The sequence below is a fragment of the Balaenoptera acutorostrata genome, chromosome 9, assembly GCF_949987535.1.
Source record: "Balaenoptera acutorostrata chromosome 9, mBalAcu1.1, whole genome shotgun sequence".
Taxonomy (NCBI): Eukaryota; Metazoa; Chordata; class Mammalia; order Artiodactyla; family Balaenopteridae; genus Balaenoptera; species Balaenoptera acutorostrata.
The window spans coordinates 79,461,883-79,485,273 of record NC_080072.1 but is presented as its reverse complement, the minus strand read 5'-3'; the positions used below and the strand labels follow the sequence as shown (position 1 = coordinate 79,485,273).

Below are 23,391 nucleotides of genomic sequence, written 5' to 3'. Positions count from 1 at the left end.
TCTACCCTTCCACATGTCACCCCATGCCCAACCAGGCCATGATCAGATCTATGAAGCTGCCTAAACTCCCAGTTTTATCATCCCCCACTGTGGCATCTCAGCCCCATTCAAGCTCCAGTTATAACAACAAGGAGGTCTGCATGAAAATATCAAACTATTTTAATTTTAATAGCCTGCTTTTTGGAGCCGGCAGTAAAACCTTTTAAACCTTTGCCTGAAAACAATAAAAGGTAAAGTAAATTACTGTTACCTAACTGTTGCCAATTAAAATAATGAAGCTTCAAATAACTGAATTATCCACTGAATAAACATACTTTAGATTAGACTCTTGTTTCCACAATGATCATTGTTCTTGATGATTTAACAACTTATAACACAGACTAAAAAAAATTTTTTTTGATGTTTTGACACTGTCTGCCCTATCACAAAGCATGGTCTGCATCAGTGTCTTCTGAAAGAGTCAACATTTCCTGCTGCTTTAAAACATTCACTATCTGTTAACCTTGTAAATTCACGGATATAAAGCATATATACTCACCCACCCCAACCACATCTAAAAGCAAACTTAAACCCTAAAGTTGTCCCACCCATTAGGATGGCTACTATCAAAAAAACAGAAAGCACCAAGTGTTAGGGTAGACGTTAGGCAGGATGTAGAGAAACTGGAATCCTTGTGCACTGTTGGTGGGAATGTAAAATGGTGTAGCCACTATGGGAAACAATATGGTGGTTCCTCAAAAAATTAAAAAGGATTGAAGGCAGGGTCTTAAAGAGAAATTTATACACTATATTCATTGCAGCATTATTTACAATAGTCAAAAGGTGGAAGCAACCCTAGTATCCATCAACAGATAGATGGAAAAACAAAATGTGGCATATACATACAATGGAATATTATTCAGCCTTAAAAAAGGAAAAATTCTGACACATGCTACAACATGGACAAATGTTGAGGACGTTATACTAAGTGAAAAAAGCAATTATGTGTCTTTTACCACAATTAAAACATCACAAAGTTGTTAATATTTAATGTATCACTTGTAGGAATCATTAACTCAAAATCCTCTCCATATTTACAGTTTTGTTAATTATACCTCCTCTCTTGATTAACTCCCTGCATAATCTCAACCGCAAAACAGTGGATTTAAATACCATCTATGCACTGACAATTTCCAAATCTGGCCCTGACCTCTCCCCTGACTCCTAACTCAACAGCTCTAGCTGACTAATAGTTAACATGTCTGAAATAAAATTCTTGAGAACACCCACCACACCTGTTCCCCCCATGATCACTGCATCCCAGGAGCCTGTCAACTAAAAAATTATTCACAACCTAAAAGGTGAGTTATGTTTTATTCAGTGGGAATTTTTAGGACTTCAAGCCCGGGAGGCAGCATCTCAAGTAACCCTGAAAGAACTGCTCTGAGGAGGCAAGCGGGGGAGCCAGGACATATAGGAGTTTTGCAACAAAGGGCAGGTAGTCTGAATGTCAAAAGATTATTGTTAACTAAAGAAAACCAGACATCTCAAGTCAAGGAATTCAGCGCTTTTCTATGTATGGGAAGATGCGAGAGTCTAGGCTCACTGAAATCATTCCTTAGATATGTACCTCAGGTACCTGGGGCCAGTATCCTGAGTTTCCTCAGGGCTCAATGTAGGGAGTGGCTGCAGTCTGATAGCTGCTAGATGGCAGGTATTCTTTTCTGTCCCGAGTTCCCTCAGGGCTCACCGGCTCATCCCCCGGCTGGTGGCTTCAATCACTGACTGTGAGATTGTGACATCCTTTGTTTACTGATATGGCAGGCAATATTCCCTTTCTCAATCCCATCAGGCCAAAAGCCTTAGGTAAGTGGTTTTCAATAGGTCAACTCTGCCCCTCAGGGTATAAAATGTCTTGAAGGCATTCTTCACTATCATAACTTGGAAGGAAGGGGAGGGGGTACATCAAGAGTTATAGAGGCCAAGGATCTCACTAAACACCCTACAATGCACAGGACAGACTTCCATAACAAAAATTTATCTGGCCCCAAATGTCAATAGCGCTGAGGTGGAGGAAACCCTGCCTCAGAAGCATAGTTGCCTCCTCTCTGTCAATTAGTATGTGATCAAGCAGCGAATCCTGTTATATCGCCTACAAAATAAGCCCAGAATCTGATTACTTCCACTGCTTTCATCCTGGTGCACATCACCATGGTCTCCAACCTAATGAAATAACTAAAATAGCCTCCTGACTGGTATCTCCCCAGTTAGGAGACAACCATCCAGCCATGTCCTCTACACTCTATAAAAACAATCAGGTAATCCCTTAAAATTCTAAATCAGTTCATGTCATTCCTCTGCTGAAAGACCCTTCCACAGAGCAACAGTCCAATCTCTCCCAAGGCCCTACATACTCTTCACATTCCCCCACCCCACCCCATCCCACTGCCCCTCTTCCCACTTTCCCATTTGTTCCTATGCTTTAACCACATTGGCCTCGTTCCTCAAACACCCCAAACACTCTCCAGCCTCAGGGTCTTTGCACTTGCTGTTGAGTTGTTTGAGCTATATTAAGAGCACTTCCACCAGAGATCTGAAGGACTAACTGCTCTTTCTTTTGTCTGGTCTCTGATTAAATGACACCTAATCACCGAGGCTTTCTCTGATACCCTACATTAAAACACACCTACATCCCCCCTACATCCTCCTTTACACTCCTTTGCCCAGAGCACCTATTACCATCTGATGTCAACTGCAAGACAGAAACTCTCTTTGCCCATACCTATATTCTCAACTCCAGGAGAAGAAAATCAATATTTGTTGAATAAATGACTACTATCTTTCCCAACTATTTCAATGTAAAAAATTACAGAAGTTTTGCTTTGTAAGTTAAAAAAAAGAAACCATGCTATGCATACTGGTCTACGACCTGCTTTGCTTATAGAGGTACCCAAATTCTACTATTGACAGCTTCAATTTTTTAGCGTAAGATATTAAGCAAAATCTGGCTTAACCTACCACAAATGTGTTCACTATATGATGGCTTGTTCTTTCATATGAAATTGATGAGATATCAGATCGCTTCAGGTGTAATTCTTTTTTTTTTTTCAATATAAGCTCCATAAATGAGGTAGTGAACTTGGAGACTAGTCATTGGCTATGTCTAGCAGAGCATACAGTCAGAGAAGACAATCAAAATCAAAAACATTTAAAGCATATATATCACCTATGCCATGGATTCCCAAATTTCAGTCACTCATATACTACTTCCACAATTTTGGCCATATCAATGTCCTCCATTTTTCCTTATAAACTGACCCACTTCTTTTACTAAGCTTCCTGAAAAGCAATAATTTCCGTTAAATTCAGAGTTGTCCTTTATTCAATACACATTAAAATAAAACAACTAAAATGTAAGTTGTTCATTCATATAATGCTTAATATCTAAAACATTGCTGGTAGTTTCCATTTTACACTCTGGGAAACAGAATACTCTTCATTTATAAAAAAGAAAACATAATCCTGAGAAGCTTAGTGTTTTACTTGATGTCAACAATTAATTGGAATCGAGACTTTCCCAACTTCGTGTTCTGTTTTCACTCAGTAGGGAAAGTACATTTTATTTGCATCGCTTAAATAGTATTCTGTTATGTGTGGTGAGTAGAAATTATACTGTGGATGAAATATAAAGTGAACAGAATTAAAAGTCTCAGATCTGTGGGGATATTTTATTTTGCCATGAGAGACTTAAACAGAAATACAATAATTACTATGTAGAGCACTGTTCTGCCACCAACTTGATTAGGAATGGTTATACAAATGAAGAGTACACCAGTTTCTCAAAAAGCAGTGTTTCTGTTGTTGAAAATATCTCAGATCCAAAGGTTTCGCAGAAGTTTGTAAATATGATTAAAGTAAGGTCTTCACAGGGTGACCACATTTTCCAAATGAAAAAAGGAAATACACTAACTTCAGGACTAGCCTGTGGTTCACCACTACACTAAGTAAAAAGTTAATCAAATTGCTTAAGTTAGATGGTTACAGTAAAGCTCTCTTGTCTAGTATAGTTGGGAGAAAAAGTAATGTTGGTTAAAATCATTCTTCTTAACTGACTCACTGTATTGTTTTTTCTATAAAGCATTGTAATTTCACACATAAAAGTCCTGTACATACTTTGTAGAGTTATTCTTTTTTTTTTTTTTTCTCAAACATCTTTATTGAAGTATAATTGCCTTACAATAGTGTGTTAGCATCTGCTTTATAACAAAGTGAATCAGTTATACATATACAATATGTTCCCATTTCTCTTCCCTCTTGCATCTCCCTCCCTCCCACCCTCCCCATCCCAGCCCTCTAGGTGGTCACAAAGCACCGAGCTGATCTCCCTGTGCTATGCAGCTGCTTCCCACTAGCTATCTATTTTACATTTGGTAGTGTATATATGTCCATGACACTCTCTTACCCTGTCACATCTCACCCCACCCCCTCCCCATATCCTCAAGTCCATTCTCTAGTAGGTCTGTGTCTTTATTCCTGTCTTGCCACTAGGTTCTTCATGGCCTTTTTTTTTTTTTTTTTTCCCTTAGATTCCATATATATGTGTTAGCATACTGTATTTGTTTTTCTCTTTCTGACTTACTTCACTCTGTATGACAGACTCTAACTCCATCCACCTCATTACAAATACCTCCATTTCATTTCTTTTTATGGCTGAGTAATATTCCATTGTATATATGTGCCACATCTTCTTTATCCATTCATCTGTCGATGGACACTTAGGTTGCTTCCATGTCCTGGCTATTGTAAATAGAGCTGCAATGAACATTTTGGTACATGACTCTTTTTGACCTATGGTTTTCTCAGGGTATATGCCCAGTAGTGGGATTGCTGGGTCGTATGGTAGTTCTATTTGTAGTTTTTTAAGGAACCTCCATACTGTTCTCCATAGTGGCTGTATCAATTTACATTCCCACCAACAGTGCAAGAGTGTTCCCTTTCCTCCACACCCTCTCCAGCATTTACTGTTTCTAGATTTTTTGATGATGGCCATTCTGACTGGTGTGAGATGATATCTCATTGTAGTTTTGATTTGCATTTCTCTAATGATTAATGATGTTGAGCATTCTTTCATGTGTCTGTAGGCCATCTGTATATCTTCTTTGGAGAAATATCTATTTAGATCTTCTGCCCATTTTTGGATTGGGTTGTTCGTTTTTTTGTTATTGAGCTGCATGAGCTACTTGTAAATCTTGGAGATTAATCCTTTGTCAGTTGCTTCATTTGCAAATATTTTCTCCCATTCTGAGGGTTGTCTTTTGGTCTTGTTTATGGTTTCCTTTGCTGTGCAAAAGCTTTTCAGTTTCATTAGGTCCCATTTGTTTATTTGTGTTCTTATTTCCATTTCTCTGGGAGCTGGGTCAAAAAGAATCTTGCTGTGATGTATGTCATAGAGTGTTCTGCCTATGTTTTCCTCTAAGAGTTTGATAGTGTCTGCCCTTACACTTAGGTCTTTAATCCATTTTGAGTTTATTTTTGTGCATGGTGTCAGGGAGTGTTCTAATTTCATACTTTTACATGTTCCTGTCCAATTTTCCCAGCACCACTTATTGAAGAGGCTGTCTTTTCTCCACTGTATATGCTTGCCTCCTTTATCAAAGATAAGTTGACCATATGTGTGTGGGTTTATCTCTGGGCTTTCTATCCTGTTCCATTGATCTATATTTCTGTTTTTGTGCCAATACCAAACTGTCTTGATTACTGAAGCTTTGTAATATAGTCTGAAGTCAGGGAGCCTGATTCCCCCAGCTCCATTTTTCGTTCTCAAGATTGCTTTGGCTATTCGGGGTCTTTTGTGTTTCCATACAAATTGTGAAATTTTTTGTTCTAGTTCTGTGAAAAATGCCAGTGGTAGTTTGATAGGGATTGCATTGAATCTGTAGATTGCTTTGGGTAGTAGAGACATTTTCACAATGTTGATTCTTCCAATCCAGGAACATGGTATATCTCTCCATCTATTTGTATCATCTTTAATTTCTTTCATCAGTGTCTTATAATTTTCTGCATACAGGTCTTTTGTCTCCTTAGGTAGGTTTATTCCTAGATATTTTATTCTTTTTGTTGCAATGGTAAATGGGAGTGTTTTCTTAATTTCACTTTCAGATTTTTCATCATTAGTGTATAGAAATGCAAGAGATTTCTGTGCATTAATTTTGTATCCTGCTACTTTACCAAATTCATTGATTAGCTCTAGGAGTTTTCTGGTAGCCTCTTTAGGATTCTCTATGTATAGTATCAGGTCGTCTGCAAATAGTGACAGCTTTACTTCTTCTTTTCCGATTTGGATTCCTTTTATTTCTTTGTCTTCTCTGATTGCTGTGGCTAACACTTCCAAAACTATGTTGAATAATAGTGGTGAGTGTAGAGTTATTCTTAAGTATCTTATTCTATCGTTGCAATTTTGAGATGGTGTACAAAAATATAATTCATATATATCTATCAACCTGGCTAGACTCTTATTTCTAAATAAATTCTCTGTAGATTATTTAAGATGTTCTATGTGGGAAAATCACATCAATAGATTATAGAATTAAGGAAAGAAAATTAAGTCTTATATCTTCTATGACTCTGGTTTTATTTTACTCCATAGACTAGGTGCCCTCCAAAACAATATTGAATTTAAGTAGTAGTAGTGTATATCCTTGCCTGACTCCTGATTTTTAAAGTGAATGTTTCTAACGTTTGGATGGTGAATATTATGTCTTGTAAGTCCTGTAAAATTTCAGACACATACACACACACACAAAAATTTCAGACACAATTCACTGTCATAGTATTCTGCTCAAATGACAATGTTAACTGGAAATGTCTTAAGGCCATTACCATGCTATAATAGATGAGGTCGGTAATTATCTAAATCACACTAATTTCCTCATTTCTGAAAACAGTACTCATACTTAGAAGAACACATACAACATACTCAGTCCCCTTGGCCTTGGTGATTGGTCATGGGTCTTTAAATGATATTGATTGGGCCAATCAGAGCCTTTTTAATTTTTTTTTTTTTAAGTTTACCAATGGAAACTAGACAGGCCTCCTCTAGAAACAATGTCTGTGAGGTATGGAGGCAGTGTTATGACTCTCCATGTGGAAGAAGCCAACTGAGAGAATGAAGTTGACAAGCAAATGAAAGTCAGAGACAAAAAAGCCCTCTCTTTTGGAAGAGTTGATGATTCTAGCTGTTCCCGAATCCCACATGCAACACAGCACTTCCCACAAATGAATGAGACATCCCAGTGTCTTCCCAGTCAATGTGCTGTTTGCCTTGCAAACAAGTGTCCTGGTGACACACAAATAACAGATCCCATCCTGAAGTGACACAAAGCATCTTGATAAGAATCCACTAAGAGTCCGACTTTTGTCTTCAAATGATGAGTCCTGATGCTAGGACAAGTGGCAAGCTTATGAATTTGCAGTTATTTTTAATTAGTATTATAACTTAAAGTAAAATGTAATAAGCTATTTTACTATGATTTTACAAAACGTTACCATTGGGAGAAACTGGCTAAAGAATACACAGGATTCCTCTGTATGTATGTGAATTTATAATTATCTCAAAATAAAGAAAAGTTTAATTAAAAAAGCTTTCAGTCTCTTTTATCTTGATGGTAATTAAATGTGCAATTTCTCCTGTAGAGCATGAACAATATGATTGTGGTTTAATCATAAAGACAAAAACATTTTGCTCACTGAAGAACACCCCAACTTCTTATTTCTGAATACCTGGTTGGTCCGTCAGCTGATATCTCTGAACCACAGATAGCTTTGTCACATCATTTAAAATTTCCCCTCATGCTTATCTTTTACCACTGTTTTTCAAGTCTAACTTATGTCTACTTAGGTTTATTTTCTTTGCCCTTTAGAATTAAATGCCCCATCCAGATCTTAAAACTTTGGGGTATGGTGACAAAATGATTTTATATATTTACTATTTATGGTATCAAAGTATCTTTGTGTTTCCTAACTATCAAAAAACAAATCAAGGGACTTCCCAGGTGGTCCAGTGGTAAAGAATCTGCCTTACAACGCAGGGGATACGGGTTCGATCCCTGGTCAGGGAACTAAGATCCCACATACAGCGGGGCAACTAAGCCCGTGCACCACAACTACTGAGCTCACGCGCCTCAACTAGAGCCCGCATGCCGCAAACTACAGAGCCCACGCGCCCTGGAGCCTGCGGGCCACAACTAGAGAAGAGAAAACCTGCCTGCCACAACTAGAGAAGAGAAAACCCGCCTGCCACAACTAGAGAGAAGCCTTCACACCACAACGAAGAGCCCGCACACCACAGTGAAAGATCCCGTGTGCCTCAACAAAGATCCTGCGTGCTGCAACTAAGACCCAACGCAGCCAAAAATAAAATAAGTCAATAAATAATAAATAAATCTTAAAAATAGAAACAAATCAAAACATGGTTTATAAATGTAGTAAAGACTAACACATACCCAACGGTATCAATGAAATATGATGACCAACACCACAGAATAAATGTATTTTTGAAAATATGATATGCAATTATAAGACTCCAAAGTAAAGCCTATACAACTGGGATCAATGGCAAAGGCAGGAAGATGGAAGAACTAGAGATGGGATGCACAGGTGCTGTGTCCAATAGCAGACTCTTGCAGCCATAAGCAACAAAAACCTAACACCCAAATATTCATGCCAAAGTAGCAAAACTGAAAAGGAAATTTTCAATACAGTTTATGTCTTGATAGGAAAAAAAAAGTGAAAGTTCTTTATTCACATATCCTATTTTAAATTGATTGTTTTTAAAATAGCACTATCTGGTGGAAAAGTTCCCCTAAATCCTTCCATACAGTCAAGGTTAATCTTAAAAATATAAAGGGGTCTTTGGAAACAGGAAGATATAAAGACTGGATGCTTCCTGCCACATTTACATTTACAAATCTTTAAATCTAGCAATTTGATATACACCCATGAAATACCAGCTGTGAGAATGGCATCAACCAAAAGAAAAAAAAATTATGCCCAAATGTTAATGAAACTGGTATACCTAAATACAAATATATTTCAAAATTAGTGTCATCTCAGTTCCCTCTGCTGACTGCTAGCCAAGACAGCAGAACTGAAACAGGAGGGAAGGGGGCAGGGCACAACCTTTAAAAGAATGACACAGCCATAGGACATGACAAAAACTGTTTAGAACCAACTAGGTCCAAGATGGCGGAATATTCAACTTCCAGTGGACCTTGAGCCTCATTATACACTCATTGTAATACATTAGCATATGGTAAATGACACACCCACCAGCACCATGACAGTTCTGAGGCTAACTATAAAAGGCCAAAAATGGATGGTGGCCCAATTCCTGGAAATCTCTACCCCTTCCCCAAAATAACTGGCATAATCCTCCCCACTCATTAGCCTATGAAATTACCCATCCCATAAAAACTAGCCATGCCATATTTCAAGGTTCTCTCTCACCTTCTGAGATGGACTCTGTCTGTGGAGTGTGTCTCTCTCTAAATAAATCCACTTCTTACCTATCACTTCGTCTCCAAATTCCTTTACAATGAAGCAAGGACCCCAGATTCACCGGGAACATAACTTAGAATAGCATACAAACCTTAATTTAACTACAGAAGGTACAAGCTGCTTTCCTTCTTCTGTGAGAGCTGGTACGGAACATAACAATCAAGTCTCAAGTTTTCTCTTTTATCCCCTTTGCTGTACTCTAGGGTAGAAGCGTGAATGAGCAGGGAAATGGCTCAAAGGCAGCCTGTCAGGACAGCTTCACTGCCTGACCACTACACTAGATCTATTCAAAGATCTTTTCAGAATCTTGACAGACATTTCTAGTCATCATTGTGTCCTAAGACTTTTTCAGTTATAGAATCAAAAGACATAATTCACAAATATGAACACTTTGAGGTATTTTTTGAAACCCTAGCAATTACCCTATTAAAGGTCTTCACACAAAATTAACAAATTTTACTCAAAGAAAGTTTATTTCTCTTTTAGACTTAACCATAATGAATTAAGTAAACAATCTGAGAAATGGCAAATAGGAAGCTGTGATAACTTTCAAAACCACCTTTTCTTTTTCTGTAAAGGAGTATGCATTATTCTAAATTTTGGACAACCAAGACAGTTTTCAGAACACCTAATATACACAAGGGAAAAAAAAAAAATACAAAACAGATCAGGCCTCTGTCCTCAAGGAGTTTAAAATTTAAATAAAAAAAGAGAAGACACAGGATGTAACAGAACAATGGGCTGAAGTCCAAAGACCTAAAATTGAGTCCTACTCAATTTGACTCTGTCACTTAGTAGTGGTATGTATCACCTTGAGTAAGTCATCTAGATTCTGAGCTCAGTTTCAGATTGTTGGAGGATAAAATAAAAATATATATTAAAAGCATTTTGCACACTCTAAAAAATACAAATCAATACTAGGACTATTACCAATAAAAAATAAAAGACACTATCATTGCAGTCATGATGAATTGTGTGTGACCTGCCACCTCTGAATCCTACCTTTTCATATTTCACCAAATAACTGAAAATCAAGGAAATCATGGGAAGCCTCTGCAATTCAATAAATGTGAAAAATCAGAACTTTGTACAGGTAGAACATGAGTTTTTTGTTTTATTTTTTTAAATTTCAGGTGAAATCATTGTATAAAAATGTTGGTATGGGGACTTCCCTGGCGGTCCAGTGTTTAAGACCCCGCACTTCCACTGCAGGGGGCACGGCTTCGATCCCTGGTCAGGGAACTAAGATCCCACATGCTGCACAGCGTGGCCAAAAAAAAAAAAAAAAAAATTAATTAAAAAAAAAAAATGGGGCTTCCCTGCTGGCGCAGTGGTTGAGAATCTGCCTGCCAATGCAGGGGACACGGGTTCGAGCCCTGGTCTGGGAAGATCCCACATGCTGCGGAGCAACTAGGCCCGTGAGCCACAACTGCTGAGCCTGCGCGTCTGGAGCCTGTGTTCCACAACAAGAGAGGCCGCGATAGTGAGAGGCCCGCGCACCGTGATGAAGAGTGGCCCCCACTTGCCACAACTAGAGAAAGCCCTAGCACAGAAACGAAGACCCAACACAGCCAAAAATAAATAAATAAATAAATATTAAAAAAAAAAAAAATGTTGGTATGTAGGCCAGCATACCTAAAGTTTGCTTCTAATAAATGTTAACCTAAGACATACCAGAAACATAATCCATACTCATACATGTGGAATGTTGGCATACTGTGCATTATTTATCTGAGATAATAAAAGAAACTGGATTACTTCACAGATAATTGGACTTAAGCATATAACAGTATCAATGCCAGAAACTCAGAGATTAATCAATATCATCTGACAGCATATGTGCAATGCAAAAATCTATGGCAAATTTTCCATTAAACAAAGGAAAAGCTTTCATTGAGAGAAATAAGGACATGTAATTTTCTCAACATTTAAAATATTCTCCAATTTCATGAATTCTTGGTTCAAAGGAGTGGGGAGAGACTTTAGGCTCTCACATGCCAAAATTTGATGAGAGAACTGTCAACGGATTAATGAATTAAGTTTTTGCTGAAATGTATTCCTGTTTAAATATGAAGAAATTTAAAAATCTAATTGCAAAACTTGTAATGCCTGTGATCTTCCCTAATTTTTCTAAGATACTGAAATAATACACCTACAGCACTTAATAGAGCATTTCACATACTATATTAATAATATGTTTGCTATCGTTATGCAATTTTTTTTTGTTTTAAAAGTCTTAGTTTGTAACAGTATGAATTATGTGGAGGCTCTGGAGCCCAACAGCCTGGGATTAAGCCCTCGGGTACCACTTATTACTATGTGCCTTTGAGTTTGCTCCTCTTTAAAATGGATCTATTAATAGCATACATCTGAGAGGGTTGCTGTGCAGATTAAATTAGGTAAAAATATAAGCAATTGTAGCAGTGTCTGGTACCTTGAAAATGCTCAGGGTCAGCTGTTATTTTGTATAGCAGTGCTTCACAATAGAAATATAACGCAAACCACATAATAACTAACACATCTCAGGTGCTAAATAGCCACAGATGACTAGTGTCTAATGTAACAGACATCACAGATATGTTTTTTAAATCTCTTAAGACTCATATAAGAGACTGAAATCTTATATCAATAATCAAGTAATTTATGTTTGACACATTTTTTCTTTTTTTAATACAGATCTAAAACTATTTTGATTTTATCCCTCATTAACCCTTATATAGGACTGATTATGCTTTTAAAAAAAGTATAATAACAACAACAAAAAAGTATAACAAAGGAAAGCAGAGGTTTCAAAACTCTTACAAAGAAAGTAATTATTAAGGTTACACATTTCACCTCCTAGTACCTCATCTTTTTGTTGTTGTTGTTATTCCAAAGTAATGCCCAGACACCTAGCCTATTTCAGGAAAGTACTTTCATTGCCCAAGTATAAAAAAGACAAACATGGGCACTGAATAGAAAGAATATAAATCCCGGGAAACCTGAAGTGAAATTTGTAACCTTACACAGGTCAAATGTGAATGTTAAATGTTATGGGTAATAACAGTAAAAATAAGAGGTTTCTAGTATTAATCAAAATGAAAACTATTAAGAAACAAGTTCATCTACATAAATTCTTCACGATAAACACAAGCTAAAATATTCTGAAGTTCTGGCTTCCTTAATTGGAGACAAAGATTAAAAAAAATCTACATTGCTACGCACACATACCCACATGCAAAACAAACAAACAAACAAACAAACAACACACATGCACACCAAAACTTTTTTTGTCAAGGTCAGGGACTCTGAGTACCCAGAAAGTGAGGGCCCAGGAGCTGGGGTGCAGGAGCAGCATAGGGTAAACAGATAATTTGGAGCCTCTATCCTGAAGAAGGCTACAGCCTCTGGTCCACATCCTGTAAGTTTCCATTTATTATTGCCCTACATCTCCACGATACCCAAGTGAATAAATGGAACTTCCAGCAAGCTGTCCAAACAGCTCTCCCCTGGTCCTCTTACTGATCCAAATCTCCTTTGTTGATTCTACCTCATCTGACCAAACTCTGGACTCTGCACCTCAGGGCTTGACCCTCCCACCTTTTCTGTCTGCACACTCACAGACTGGGTGATCTCATACATTCCCACAGCTTTAAATACTCTCAACATGTTAACAATGTCTAAATTTATATCTCCAGTTCCATGTGCTCCCCTGAACTCCAGACTCATACATATACCCAGATGCTACCTCAACAAGGCTACTTGGATATCCAGTAAACACCTAAATAGATTCAAATTTTAACTATTTCTCCCTCATCTCCTTCTTCATCCCAATAAATGGCAACATATTCTACCAGGTGCATTATTTTTCTTTTTAGCATTTACCTCCCTCAGACATAATTTGTTTAAATGTCTGTTTCTCCCCAGTAGAATGTAAGCTGCATGAGAGCAGGTATTTCTGTCAAAGAAATACCAAAGGGGACTAATTTAAACTGTATGGAAAGTGCAAGCCCCCAGGAGATATAGAAGGTGAAGTCTGAAGGACAAAATGGAACCAATCATGAGAGGATATATGGATCAGGATATTCAAGGCAGAAGAAATGACAAATGCAAAGGTGTAAATCCAAAAGAAGCTTGTAGAGACACACTGAGAGCAGAAAGAAAGCCCAGGGAGATGGAGAATAGGGAACTAGAGGCAGAGTATTGAGAAGGGAGGAATGAGGGGTGAAGTACAGTTCCAGGGCTTCAGGGAGAGGGGGATGTCAGGGCCAAAGGCCTGGAGGCAAAAGGGTCAAATTCAGTATTTCAATAGAAATAACAAAGGAGAAGCTACCAAGATCTCTTCCAAAAGGCCTCAACTGACCATTTCATGCTTCTCCAGAGGGTTCTCTTGATATGTTAATATTTGTTCAAATTAATTTTGAACAGCATGGGTTAAATGGTAGCATTTGCACAGCCCAGTCAGCTATGATCTACAGTAAAATAGAGCAGTTTCTGTGGAGAAACGGAAACTGAAGAGACCTTACCACCAAGTTTATATGGCTTAGAAGCCCCTGTCTACACTGGGGACTGTCTCAGAATCTTTCCACCTAGACACCCAATTTATGACATCTCTAATCAAAAGCATGGACATGCTGCATTCCATGGGGAAAAACCCTAACATTTCCAATAAAGATGCACTTTTTAAAAAAAGCCTCTATCACTAATCAATACCATATCCCGACTGCAAGTAATAAGCATTTTACTAAGGCCATTACAAAGGGCTATTAAATTATTTCTTACATTTGTCTTGTTAAAAGGCTGTTCTCTATTAGCCCCTTGATGGCAAGTGTCAATTGACATCTTGGAAAATGTCAAATCATGGAAGATGGGTTTTTAAGTGAGAAGTATGACAGGATAAACTATACCCTCATAAGTGTCTGAAATAGATATTTTCAAACTTACTCTGGGTCACTTTTTTGTTGCATTAAAACTATGCATTTTCAGTTGGCTTTAGCAGAGTTTGTTTTCAAAAACTCAATACTTAAAGTTAGTAAAGAGCAAAGAGGAAGTTCCATTTCTAAAAATCAATGTTTCTTTAGGCTCTTTCTCTGCAAATAGACTTTAGGTGACCCAGATGATGTACTCAGTATGGTAAATCATTGGAAGCAAGAGAATTTGTTTAAACTGTTGTGTCCTTTTTCATCTTCCTGAGATTTTATTTTTGTTTAGTCACTGTTCTGACATGCTTAGGTTTTGGTTAAATTCAATTAATATACAATGTCATGATTTATCACTAAAAAAAGAATGATTAATTGACTTTATAATCAGTTATAGGACTCTTTTACACTTTCCTAGTACACTTAAAATATTCTACTTCCTAAATGAAGCACTACTTTTTAAAATACAAATTCTTTGCACAAAATCCATTACCAGCTGTATCTTCAGTTATAGTAACACCAAAAGACTGGAAGTGTTGATTAAAGACTCCAATATTTAGATTTGTGTGTTTAAATGATTACTTTTATATAATCTTTGTGGAAATGTAATCTATTAGTCTTTCATCTATAGAGATTTTTCTTCATTATTTTGCATTTTTTATCTCAGACCTTCTCTGAAACAACAGGTAAGGCAATCAAAACTCACAGTATGACTTCACTCATGAATGTAGAATTCCCTCCTTGCTCCAACATGAGAAATATGGCTAAGGGCAGAAATGAAGATCCTTGAAACACTATGAGCTGGTGGGCCAATCTCCATCTCCATTGCTTATGAAACACTCTACCACATTCCTCAGCCACTTCTTGGTTTTTAGCCTTTATCCTGTTATCATATTGGATGATCTCAACATCCTGCTCATAAAACTTCCAAACTTCAGAGCTCAGCTTTCACAATTTCTAGGGTCTTTCTCCCTGCTCAGCCACACCTTAACTTTATCACTATCTAAACTAGCTCCATTGCCAAGTTCACTATGTTTCAACTGCCACTCCTGATCACTATGTCCTTGTCCTCTCTTAGAATCTCCTGTGTTCCTAGTTAACCTTCATTATAGGTAAGCACTCATGCTTGCCCTCTCTGCTTCCTAAGGCTATCAGTATCCTCCTGCCTCAGTCATCGCTGTACTCAATCAGGACCCATTTTCATATCATACAAATCCACGTCCCTGTAATCCAACACCATGTCTTCTGTGCCAACCACCTACCTGAATCTGACCTCCCAACTGTTCTTACCACTCACAATCCAGGGCTCTGGGTATTGTTAGAAAAATCCATGAAAACATGGTTATTAATCTTTCCTGGACATATTCATGATGTTTAACTTCCATGGCTCTTGATCGCTGACCAGGAGTCCCTTTTCTCTTGTAGAACCTGCTCCTGGCTGTTCTAAACTGTTTCTACAATCTCCTCTCACAGCAGATGACCACTCCTTCCTAACACTGTTATCCAACCATCCAACCAACAAATTTACTGTCCAAAGTTCTATGTTTTAACCAATCCTCTCTTTTGTCCCAGCACAGAAGAAGAGCTTTTCCCTTGGTGCCTCCAGGCCTCTCCTCAGTGCTAGAAGAGAACATTCTCTTGGCTCTTTTTCCTCCTGCAAGCTACAACACACTTTCCCATACTCTTACACATTTTCTATAATTATAGCCCATGCTAGTTGACTCATTGCTCTCCTGAACTATTTGCACAGGATTTGAATCACTCAACCCAGAAACCTAACTAACACGGGAGTTAAGGGCACAGTGGAAAATCCACATGTAACTGATAGTCAGCACTCCATAACCACGGATTCAGCCAACAGTAAATTGTGTAGCACTGTAGTATTTACTACCGAAAAAAATCTGCGTATACCTAGACCCATGCAGTTCCATCCCGTGTTGTCCAAGGGTCAACTGTATTCTCCTGGTTCCTGTGCCATTTCCAACTCTTTATTTTCACTTCTCTCTAACCACTCTTTCCCACTTCCATCATCAGATTGTCTTCCGGGCCATAAGTGCACATACCACCCACATCTCCCCATGGAACCTGAACTTCGATTGTATAGAAGTTTATGAAGGCTTATGTATAAAGCACTTAAAAGTGTCAAGTCACCCCCACAGAAAAGCTTTTTCTGACCACCCCAGAGAGGGTCAGTCTCCCACAGTGGCTCATCTCTATCTAGAACAGATCACATTGCATGGCTATCTCTCTGATACTGGGACCAGACCTATGGTAGACTGATGTTTCCTAAGAAAACATGGTCACCTCTCTCCACAACATTTCTTCCTTACCTAATATGTCTCCCACATGGCCACCAAATTAATCTCTCCTAAATCCCATATTGATCCTCTCATTCTTCTATCAAAAACTTCTAGCAATTTTCCCACAGCCTATAACAAAGACCAAAACTTCTTAGCCCGGCTCTTAAACGCCACATACGCCCAAAACTACCAACCAATCTTCTACTGATAACTTCTAAGAACCCTCTGCCTTATTCTACAAATATACACAGATACTTCCTCCCACCTGTGGCCTCCGCTCAAGCTCACTTATATAACTGCCATGTCTTAGTTGTGTGATTCTCCCTCAGCTCAGGCAATGTTCCCCAGGAGTCAGGGCCTCCTTAAGGGCACCCTCCTCAAATTTCTCTTCCTCATCTATTGAGCAAAATGACACCAAACTGCTGTGTTCCTAGCCCATTCAGTCCACACCCCGAGCATTTTATTTATGTGTATATATAACTCCCCAACAGGATGGTGAAGCCAGTGATATCAAAGATGATGTTTTAAATGTCTGTAACCCTCTCTGTAACTGACAACCAACATCTTTACCACCATCAGCATTTATTTATAATGTGCCAGGTGCTGCTACAAATGCTTTACAACGATCTTGTGGGATATATACTACTATTTTTTCCATATGCGAATGGGCAGCCTGGGTCACAGACAGGGGCCTACACAGAACTTTGAACACAATGGGTACAAAATTATATCTGTGAGTGGATAAATGTATTACTAATAACCATGCTCTGATACTGTCACATAAGTTAATGTGTCAACGTAGAATGCTTTCCCATTCTTCCCAGCCCAGCAAAATCCTCCGAGCCTTCAAGACCCAATTCAAATGTCACCTTTTCAAGAAAGTCCCCTGCTAACACCCTGGCAAAGTTAGTTGCTCCTTCCAAAAACTGTCTTTAATACTTGTAATGTGTCTTCATTATAGCACTAAGGTTATTTAGAAGACTGCTCAATTAGAATGGGTTTCTTCATGGCAGTCTGTTCAATACTTTTAATATTCAGAACAACTAAATGGAAAGTAAAATGAATGTAATTTATATCTGCTGACCAAATGAAACAAAAAGAAATGGTATATCTTATTAGCAATATTTGATCATCATACTCACAAATCTTTTCTGTAACATTCAGTACATGTATCAAGTTATAAAATCTGGTATGGCTAAATCTAATTCAGAAGGTCTATTTTTTCTTTTAACATGTCCAAACAAAGCATTATTCTTAAGAAATGGAGAAGAGACTTACCAGTCTTCTCCTTTCTTCTTCTACTGCGATGAGTAGTCTTGCAAATTCTTTTAGTGACTGAGCTATTTAGAAGATAAGTTTAAAAAAAAAAAGCATTAACCTCTTTACATTGCTGATATCCAATTGTACAAGAATAAACATTACAATAAAGATACTTATGAATTTGTATATATTCTGTGGTTTTATGTTTTTATAAGCAGGAAACAGTATATACAATAGGATTTCAATGACTAACAGCTATATATAAGAGACGTTTGTGTGCTAAAAATTGAAGTTTAGCACATATCAAGTATAATATTTTTTCTTCAAAGGCACTAGGGGAATATAGTTTATATATTTAATAAATAAAATTCACACATTAATAAAAGTGTAGTACTGGAATCACTTCTAAACAGGATCTTACAAATAATAAATTCATTAAATCTATAAGAAGCAATAAATCCAGTACTAAGATGCACTTAGTAGCAGCCAGTAATGCAAAGTCTCCCACTGACTTCTTTCTTGAAGCTCAACACTTATAGATACTTAAAAACAGACTCTGTATTCTGTATTACTGTATCACTCTCATATCCAAGGTACTTTAGACCTTTGCTAGTCAGAATGGTCAGAGGGCCACCAGCATCAGCATTTTGGGAGCTTGTTAGAAATACAGATGCTCAGGCCCCAGCCCAGAATCTGCATTTTAACAGGTTCCCCAGTTGATCCCTTTGCACATTAAAGTTGAGAAGCACTGCCTTAGAAAACTATCTGAACCTATATTGTTGAGGCCTGGGAAGTGTTCAGGAACTTTGGGAGGACAAACGAAAAAATAAGTGAATAGGGAGTTACAACAGCATATTCTTTAAAAATGCACAATGCCACACAGTAAACTGTGAAAGATTAATTCATCCACATCAATTTCTGTAACTTATACTTAATATGAATTATTAACTAAAGTCAGAATGTTTGGATTACAAAACTAACAAAAGAAATAAGGTGAATGCAAATTTTATTTTGATTTAAGCCTTGAACCTTCCCTTCTATGTCCTTATTCTTTAGGCTCCCACCTCTTCCTTCATCCATACTAAGATTGAAAACATCCTGTGAGACCAGAAGTCTAGTAAGTGTGGCATAAAGTCTACAATAAAAGGAGGTGAGTGAGAACAACACATCAAGAGTCTTACCAACAAAACTCATTAAGAAAGAGAAAGAATAGTTTCCATTTAAGAATTTAAAATTACAATCTCGGATTTTTCTTCTCTTTTCAAAACCACTAGGCTTACACTAACTAAGCTGGCTTGAAATTCTATTCCTATGATTACCTCACACTGTATTTTATTCAGTTACCAAAACAGAAACCAAAGGATTACCTGGGAGACTCACATTAATCTCAAAAACACAGTAATAGCCTTAAGGTAAGTGGAACTTTTCTAAAGTGTTTAAAAATGTGATTTTAATTTCTGCAGAAATAACTATCATTGCTACATTACAACCCAGTTTTGACAACAATAAGTTGAAGAGAAAAACATTTTACAAATAGATAGAAGATTTTAACTGGAGTGTGCAATAGCATATTATATGTTTGTACTTTCGGTAAAGAAATATCCAGTCATCATTCTGGCAGCTCTCTACTGCAGCTGAAGATCTGTTGATGAGCCTGGAAAAAGTCAACAAAACTTTGAATGATGGAAGGTAATGTTAACATGCCTGCAGAGAAAGAAGCCAAAAAGTATGTCAATTAGGGCTACAGAAGGAGAGGCAACGGGTACTCCTGAGGTGAGAAAATAAGAGGAGATGTAAATAGAAAGAGTACACTAGTTGAAAGTCTGTATAAGAAGCACTTTAACCCCAGACTTTTAACTTAACACCTCCCAACCTTTTTAATAAATAACAAAACAAAAACAAAAAACCTTACTCTCATATGCTTCTTTTTATCAGAAGCTATTGGTTAACACACTCTCACAAAACTTGGGGACAAAACATGAAAACGTGAATTCTAGAAAAGCAAAGAAGCAAATGGAATTCTCAGGACAACAATGAGCTATTCTAGGACAACAGTTGTGCCAAAGGTCCAGAGAGGCTCTTGTCTACACTGGAGCAATAGGTTAGAAGCTCCAAGAAATGTCTGCAGAGAAAGAAAAATAGAACTGATCAATATCCTGATGTGTCTAAAGGTAATGAGAGGAAATTTACACTTCTTTTTGTTTGTTTGTTTTTAAAGAAAACTCAAAGGCAATTATAGCTAGTGAGCAAAAATATTCAGGGGGGGAAAAATTCCAGAAGTTCCAAAAAGCAAAACTTGAATTTGCTGCGTGCCACAAATATTTACGTGGCATTTACATTGTATTAGGTATTGTAAGTAATCTAGAGATGACTGAAAGTAATACGGGAGGATATGCATAGGTTATATGCAAATACTATGGGATTTTATATTAAGGACTTGAACATTTGTGGATTCTGGAAGCAAGGGGGTACGGGAACCAATCCCCTGCAAATACCAAGGGACAAGTGAATTAACTCCTGGGAAAACAAAGTTATACAAATAACACAATCAAAATAATTGAAATAACTGAGTCGTGAGTAATATGTACAAAATCACTGAAATATAAACTTTAAAAATTGAATTCATTTTGCCAAAATGAAGTTTTACCTCTATTGAGAGAAAGGGAAAGGAGCATGTAAGATAGTATGAACTCAAGACATAGTGTGACAACACTATGAAGTGAAAGGATGGTACCTAAAACTAAAAAACAAAACAACAACAAGAAAAACTCAAGAAGTAGCAAGGTAATCATGGTCTTGAAAGAAACTGAGGAATGGCTAAAAGTTCAAAGTGGTCTTGAGACAGTAAAGAAGGGAGCAGGGCACAACCTTTAAAAGAATGACACAGCCATTAGGAAGAACAGGATAGGACAAAAACTGGTTAGAACCCATTAGGCCCAAGATGGCAGAAGACTGGACTTCCAGTAGACCTTGAGCCTCATTACACACTCACTGTAATACTTAGCATATGCTAAATGACACACCCACAGGTGCCATAACCATAAAAGACCAAAAAATGGGCAGTGGCACAATTCCTGGAAATCTCTGCCCCCTCCCCAAAATAGTTAGAATAATCCTCCCCCTCCTTAGCCTATGAAATTACCCAGCCCATAAAAACTAACCACCCCGTATTTCGGGGCTGCTCTCGCTTTCTTAGACAGACCACATTTGCCTATGGAATGTGTATCTCTCTAAATAAACTTGCTTTCACTTTACTATGGCTCACTCTTGAATTCTTTCCTGCGCAAAGCCAAGGACCCTCACTTGGCGGTGCATCCCAGGGACTCGCCCAAGACCTGGGACATGACCATCCTCTGATACCCCATTCTCCTGTAACAGTCTTTCTGAGGAATTAAGTGGCAGGGACTGGTAGAAAAGGAGATTGCTAGTTTTTGTAAAGCCTAAAAAATAATCTATAACTTTTTAAACAAATAATGAAAAACACTTTATTTTCCTATTAGCCTACACCCTACGAGGGCACAGACCACATATTATTAATTTTCTCAAAGGGTAAATAAATATCTAGCACAGAGAAGCCTGTCAGCAGGTATTTTTGAAATAAATGAGATTATAACTTGATTTTAGACTGACGTGGGTATACTAGAACCTTCCAGTTGATCAACCCAGAAAATGTTCACTGGCCTACGTAGCAGAGCCCTAGTGGTCCCAGGGAGTATTTTACGATGATGACTTCAGAAGTCCAAAGGTTTCCCCAAGGTAACTAACTGCTACTCCAAAACTGTGGTGTTGCCTTAAATCAGATTTTGGTTACAAGGAAGGAAACTCAAGTTCTCATTTTGCTGTTGCACCTCTTTGTCCAAAACTTAATGGCCATTTTCTGCTTTACTTGAATGGTTTTCTGGTCTGTTTCCCTTACAAATACTATTTATAGACTCAGTGTGACAATAGTAGATTATAATGAGGAAGTCTGGGGAGAAATTTTAACATTTGCAAAAGCAACTGCCTGTCTGGTTCCCCACAACGAAAACGACTCTCCTTCCAGCAGTTTTCTGGGTCTGCCCCAATTTGACAGTAATTTTTGTTCCCTCTTTTTCTTTGGTTGATTTTTCAGGGAAATGACTTCAAAAAAACTAAGATTGTTCTCTTTAAATATTATAGTCCTAGTTCTATAAAAGCATACTATGTTTCTTGGTCCAAATGAAGCTTTCAGATTCATCATTTGTTCTATAAGAAAAGAAACAGGAACACTAAATAATTTATTTCATGAATTAGGGACAGTGGCCTACTAACTTTTTAAACCCATATCTAATGTTTTTCCCTAAATATTTTTCTTTATAATGATGTCAAAGTATCACATTAATAGTTTACTAAGCACAACATAACAAGGAAAGAAAACAGAAATTAACAATCCTATAACGCAAGTATAAAATAATTCAAGGTATTATCACATAAATTGGGTTTTAGGAGAAAGGGCAGATGGATGGCCAGTCACTTCCCTGCCTGCCCCACCCTCAAAGTCCAACAGGTACCTCCGACACAAATCAGGCAGATCCAAGCTGCCTAGTTAGTGTTCCCCAGCAGTACTCTAGAGATTAGAAGCCAGTATTAGAATCTCTGGTGCATGAGACCCACAAATGCCTTAAGAGACCATGAAAACTAGAGGGAGTCTATTCTCCACCAGACCTTGGGCACAAAACATATACAAAATGACTCTCTCGGCACTCATCACAGGGCCTTATACAAAATGGCTATGGATTTTGTGACTGCTTGAGCCATTTTTTCCTAAGACTTTGCTTAAGCAAAATCTGAAAACATTTTTTATTACATGCAAGTTTCTGATACCCGAATATTTTCTCTTATAATCAATTATTTGTGATGCTCTATATTTTATTTATTAATATTCACATAAATAAAAACCACTGCATTATCTGATTTGGGGGGTCCAGACTAACACTGAATATAACAGCTGGTCCTGCAATGATAGATCTTGACGATACCTAGGTGGTATGACAGGAGTTTGATTTAGTGAGAGTAATATTCCAAAAACAATACTTAATACTCAGTGGGCTTTCAATAGATGAATTTAACAATACATTCCCACCATCTATTTGCTCTATAAGGAGAAACATACCAACTCTTATTCTAGACTTCATAAAATATTATGAAAAGGATAGGCCAGATACTTTGGAAAATTATGTTAGCTATCAACATTCTTGCCACCTGCATGAAACTTTCCTGGCTGTATTTGCCAGTAATAATCTTTCCCCTTCCTGACCATCTGGACCATGAGATTACTGGAGAGCAATCAAAATGTAGCTTTATATATAAATTTTAACTTTCCAAAAAATTATTGAGGTCAAGAACACTGCTATAGGTTTCCTTTTTACCTCCACAATGTG

The 23,391-nt window shown here is 37.5% G+C and overlaps 1 protein-coding gene across 2 annotated transcripts in view; it reads right to left on the bottom strand.

Moving 5' to 3' along the window:
• Positions 1-23,391, bottom strand: part of ARHGAP42 (Rho GTPase activating protein 42) — a 298,470-nt gene that overhangs the window by 183,408 nt on the left and 91,671 nt on the right. For both annotated transcript variants that reach the window (XM_057552511.1, XM_007191210.2), the window contains exon 3: positions 18,011-18,072. In XM_057552511.1, the coding sequence (XP_057408494.1) occupies positions 18,011-18,072 (62 nt within the window). The remainder of the gene's footprint in view (positions 1-18,010; positions 18,073-23,391) is intronic.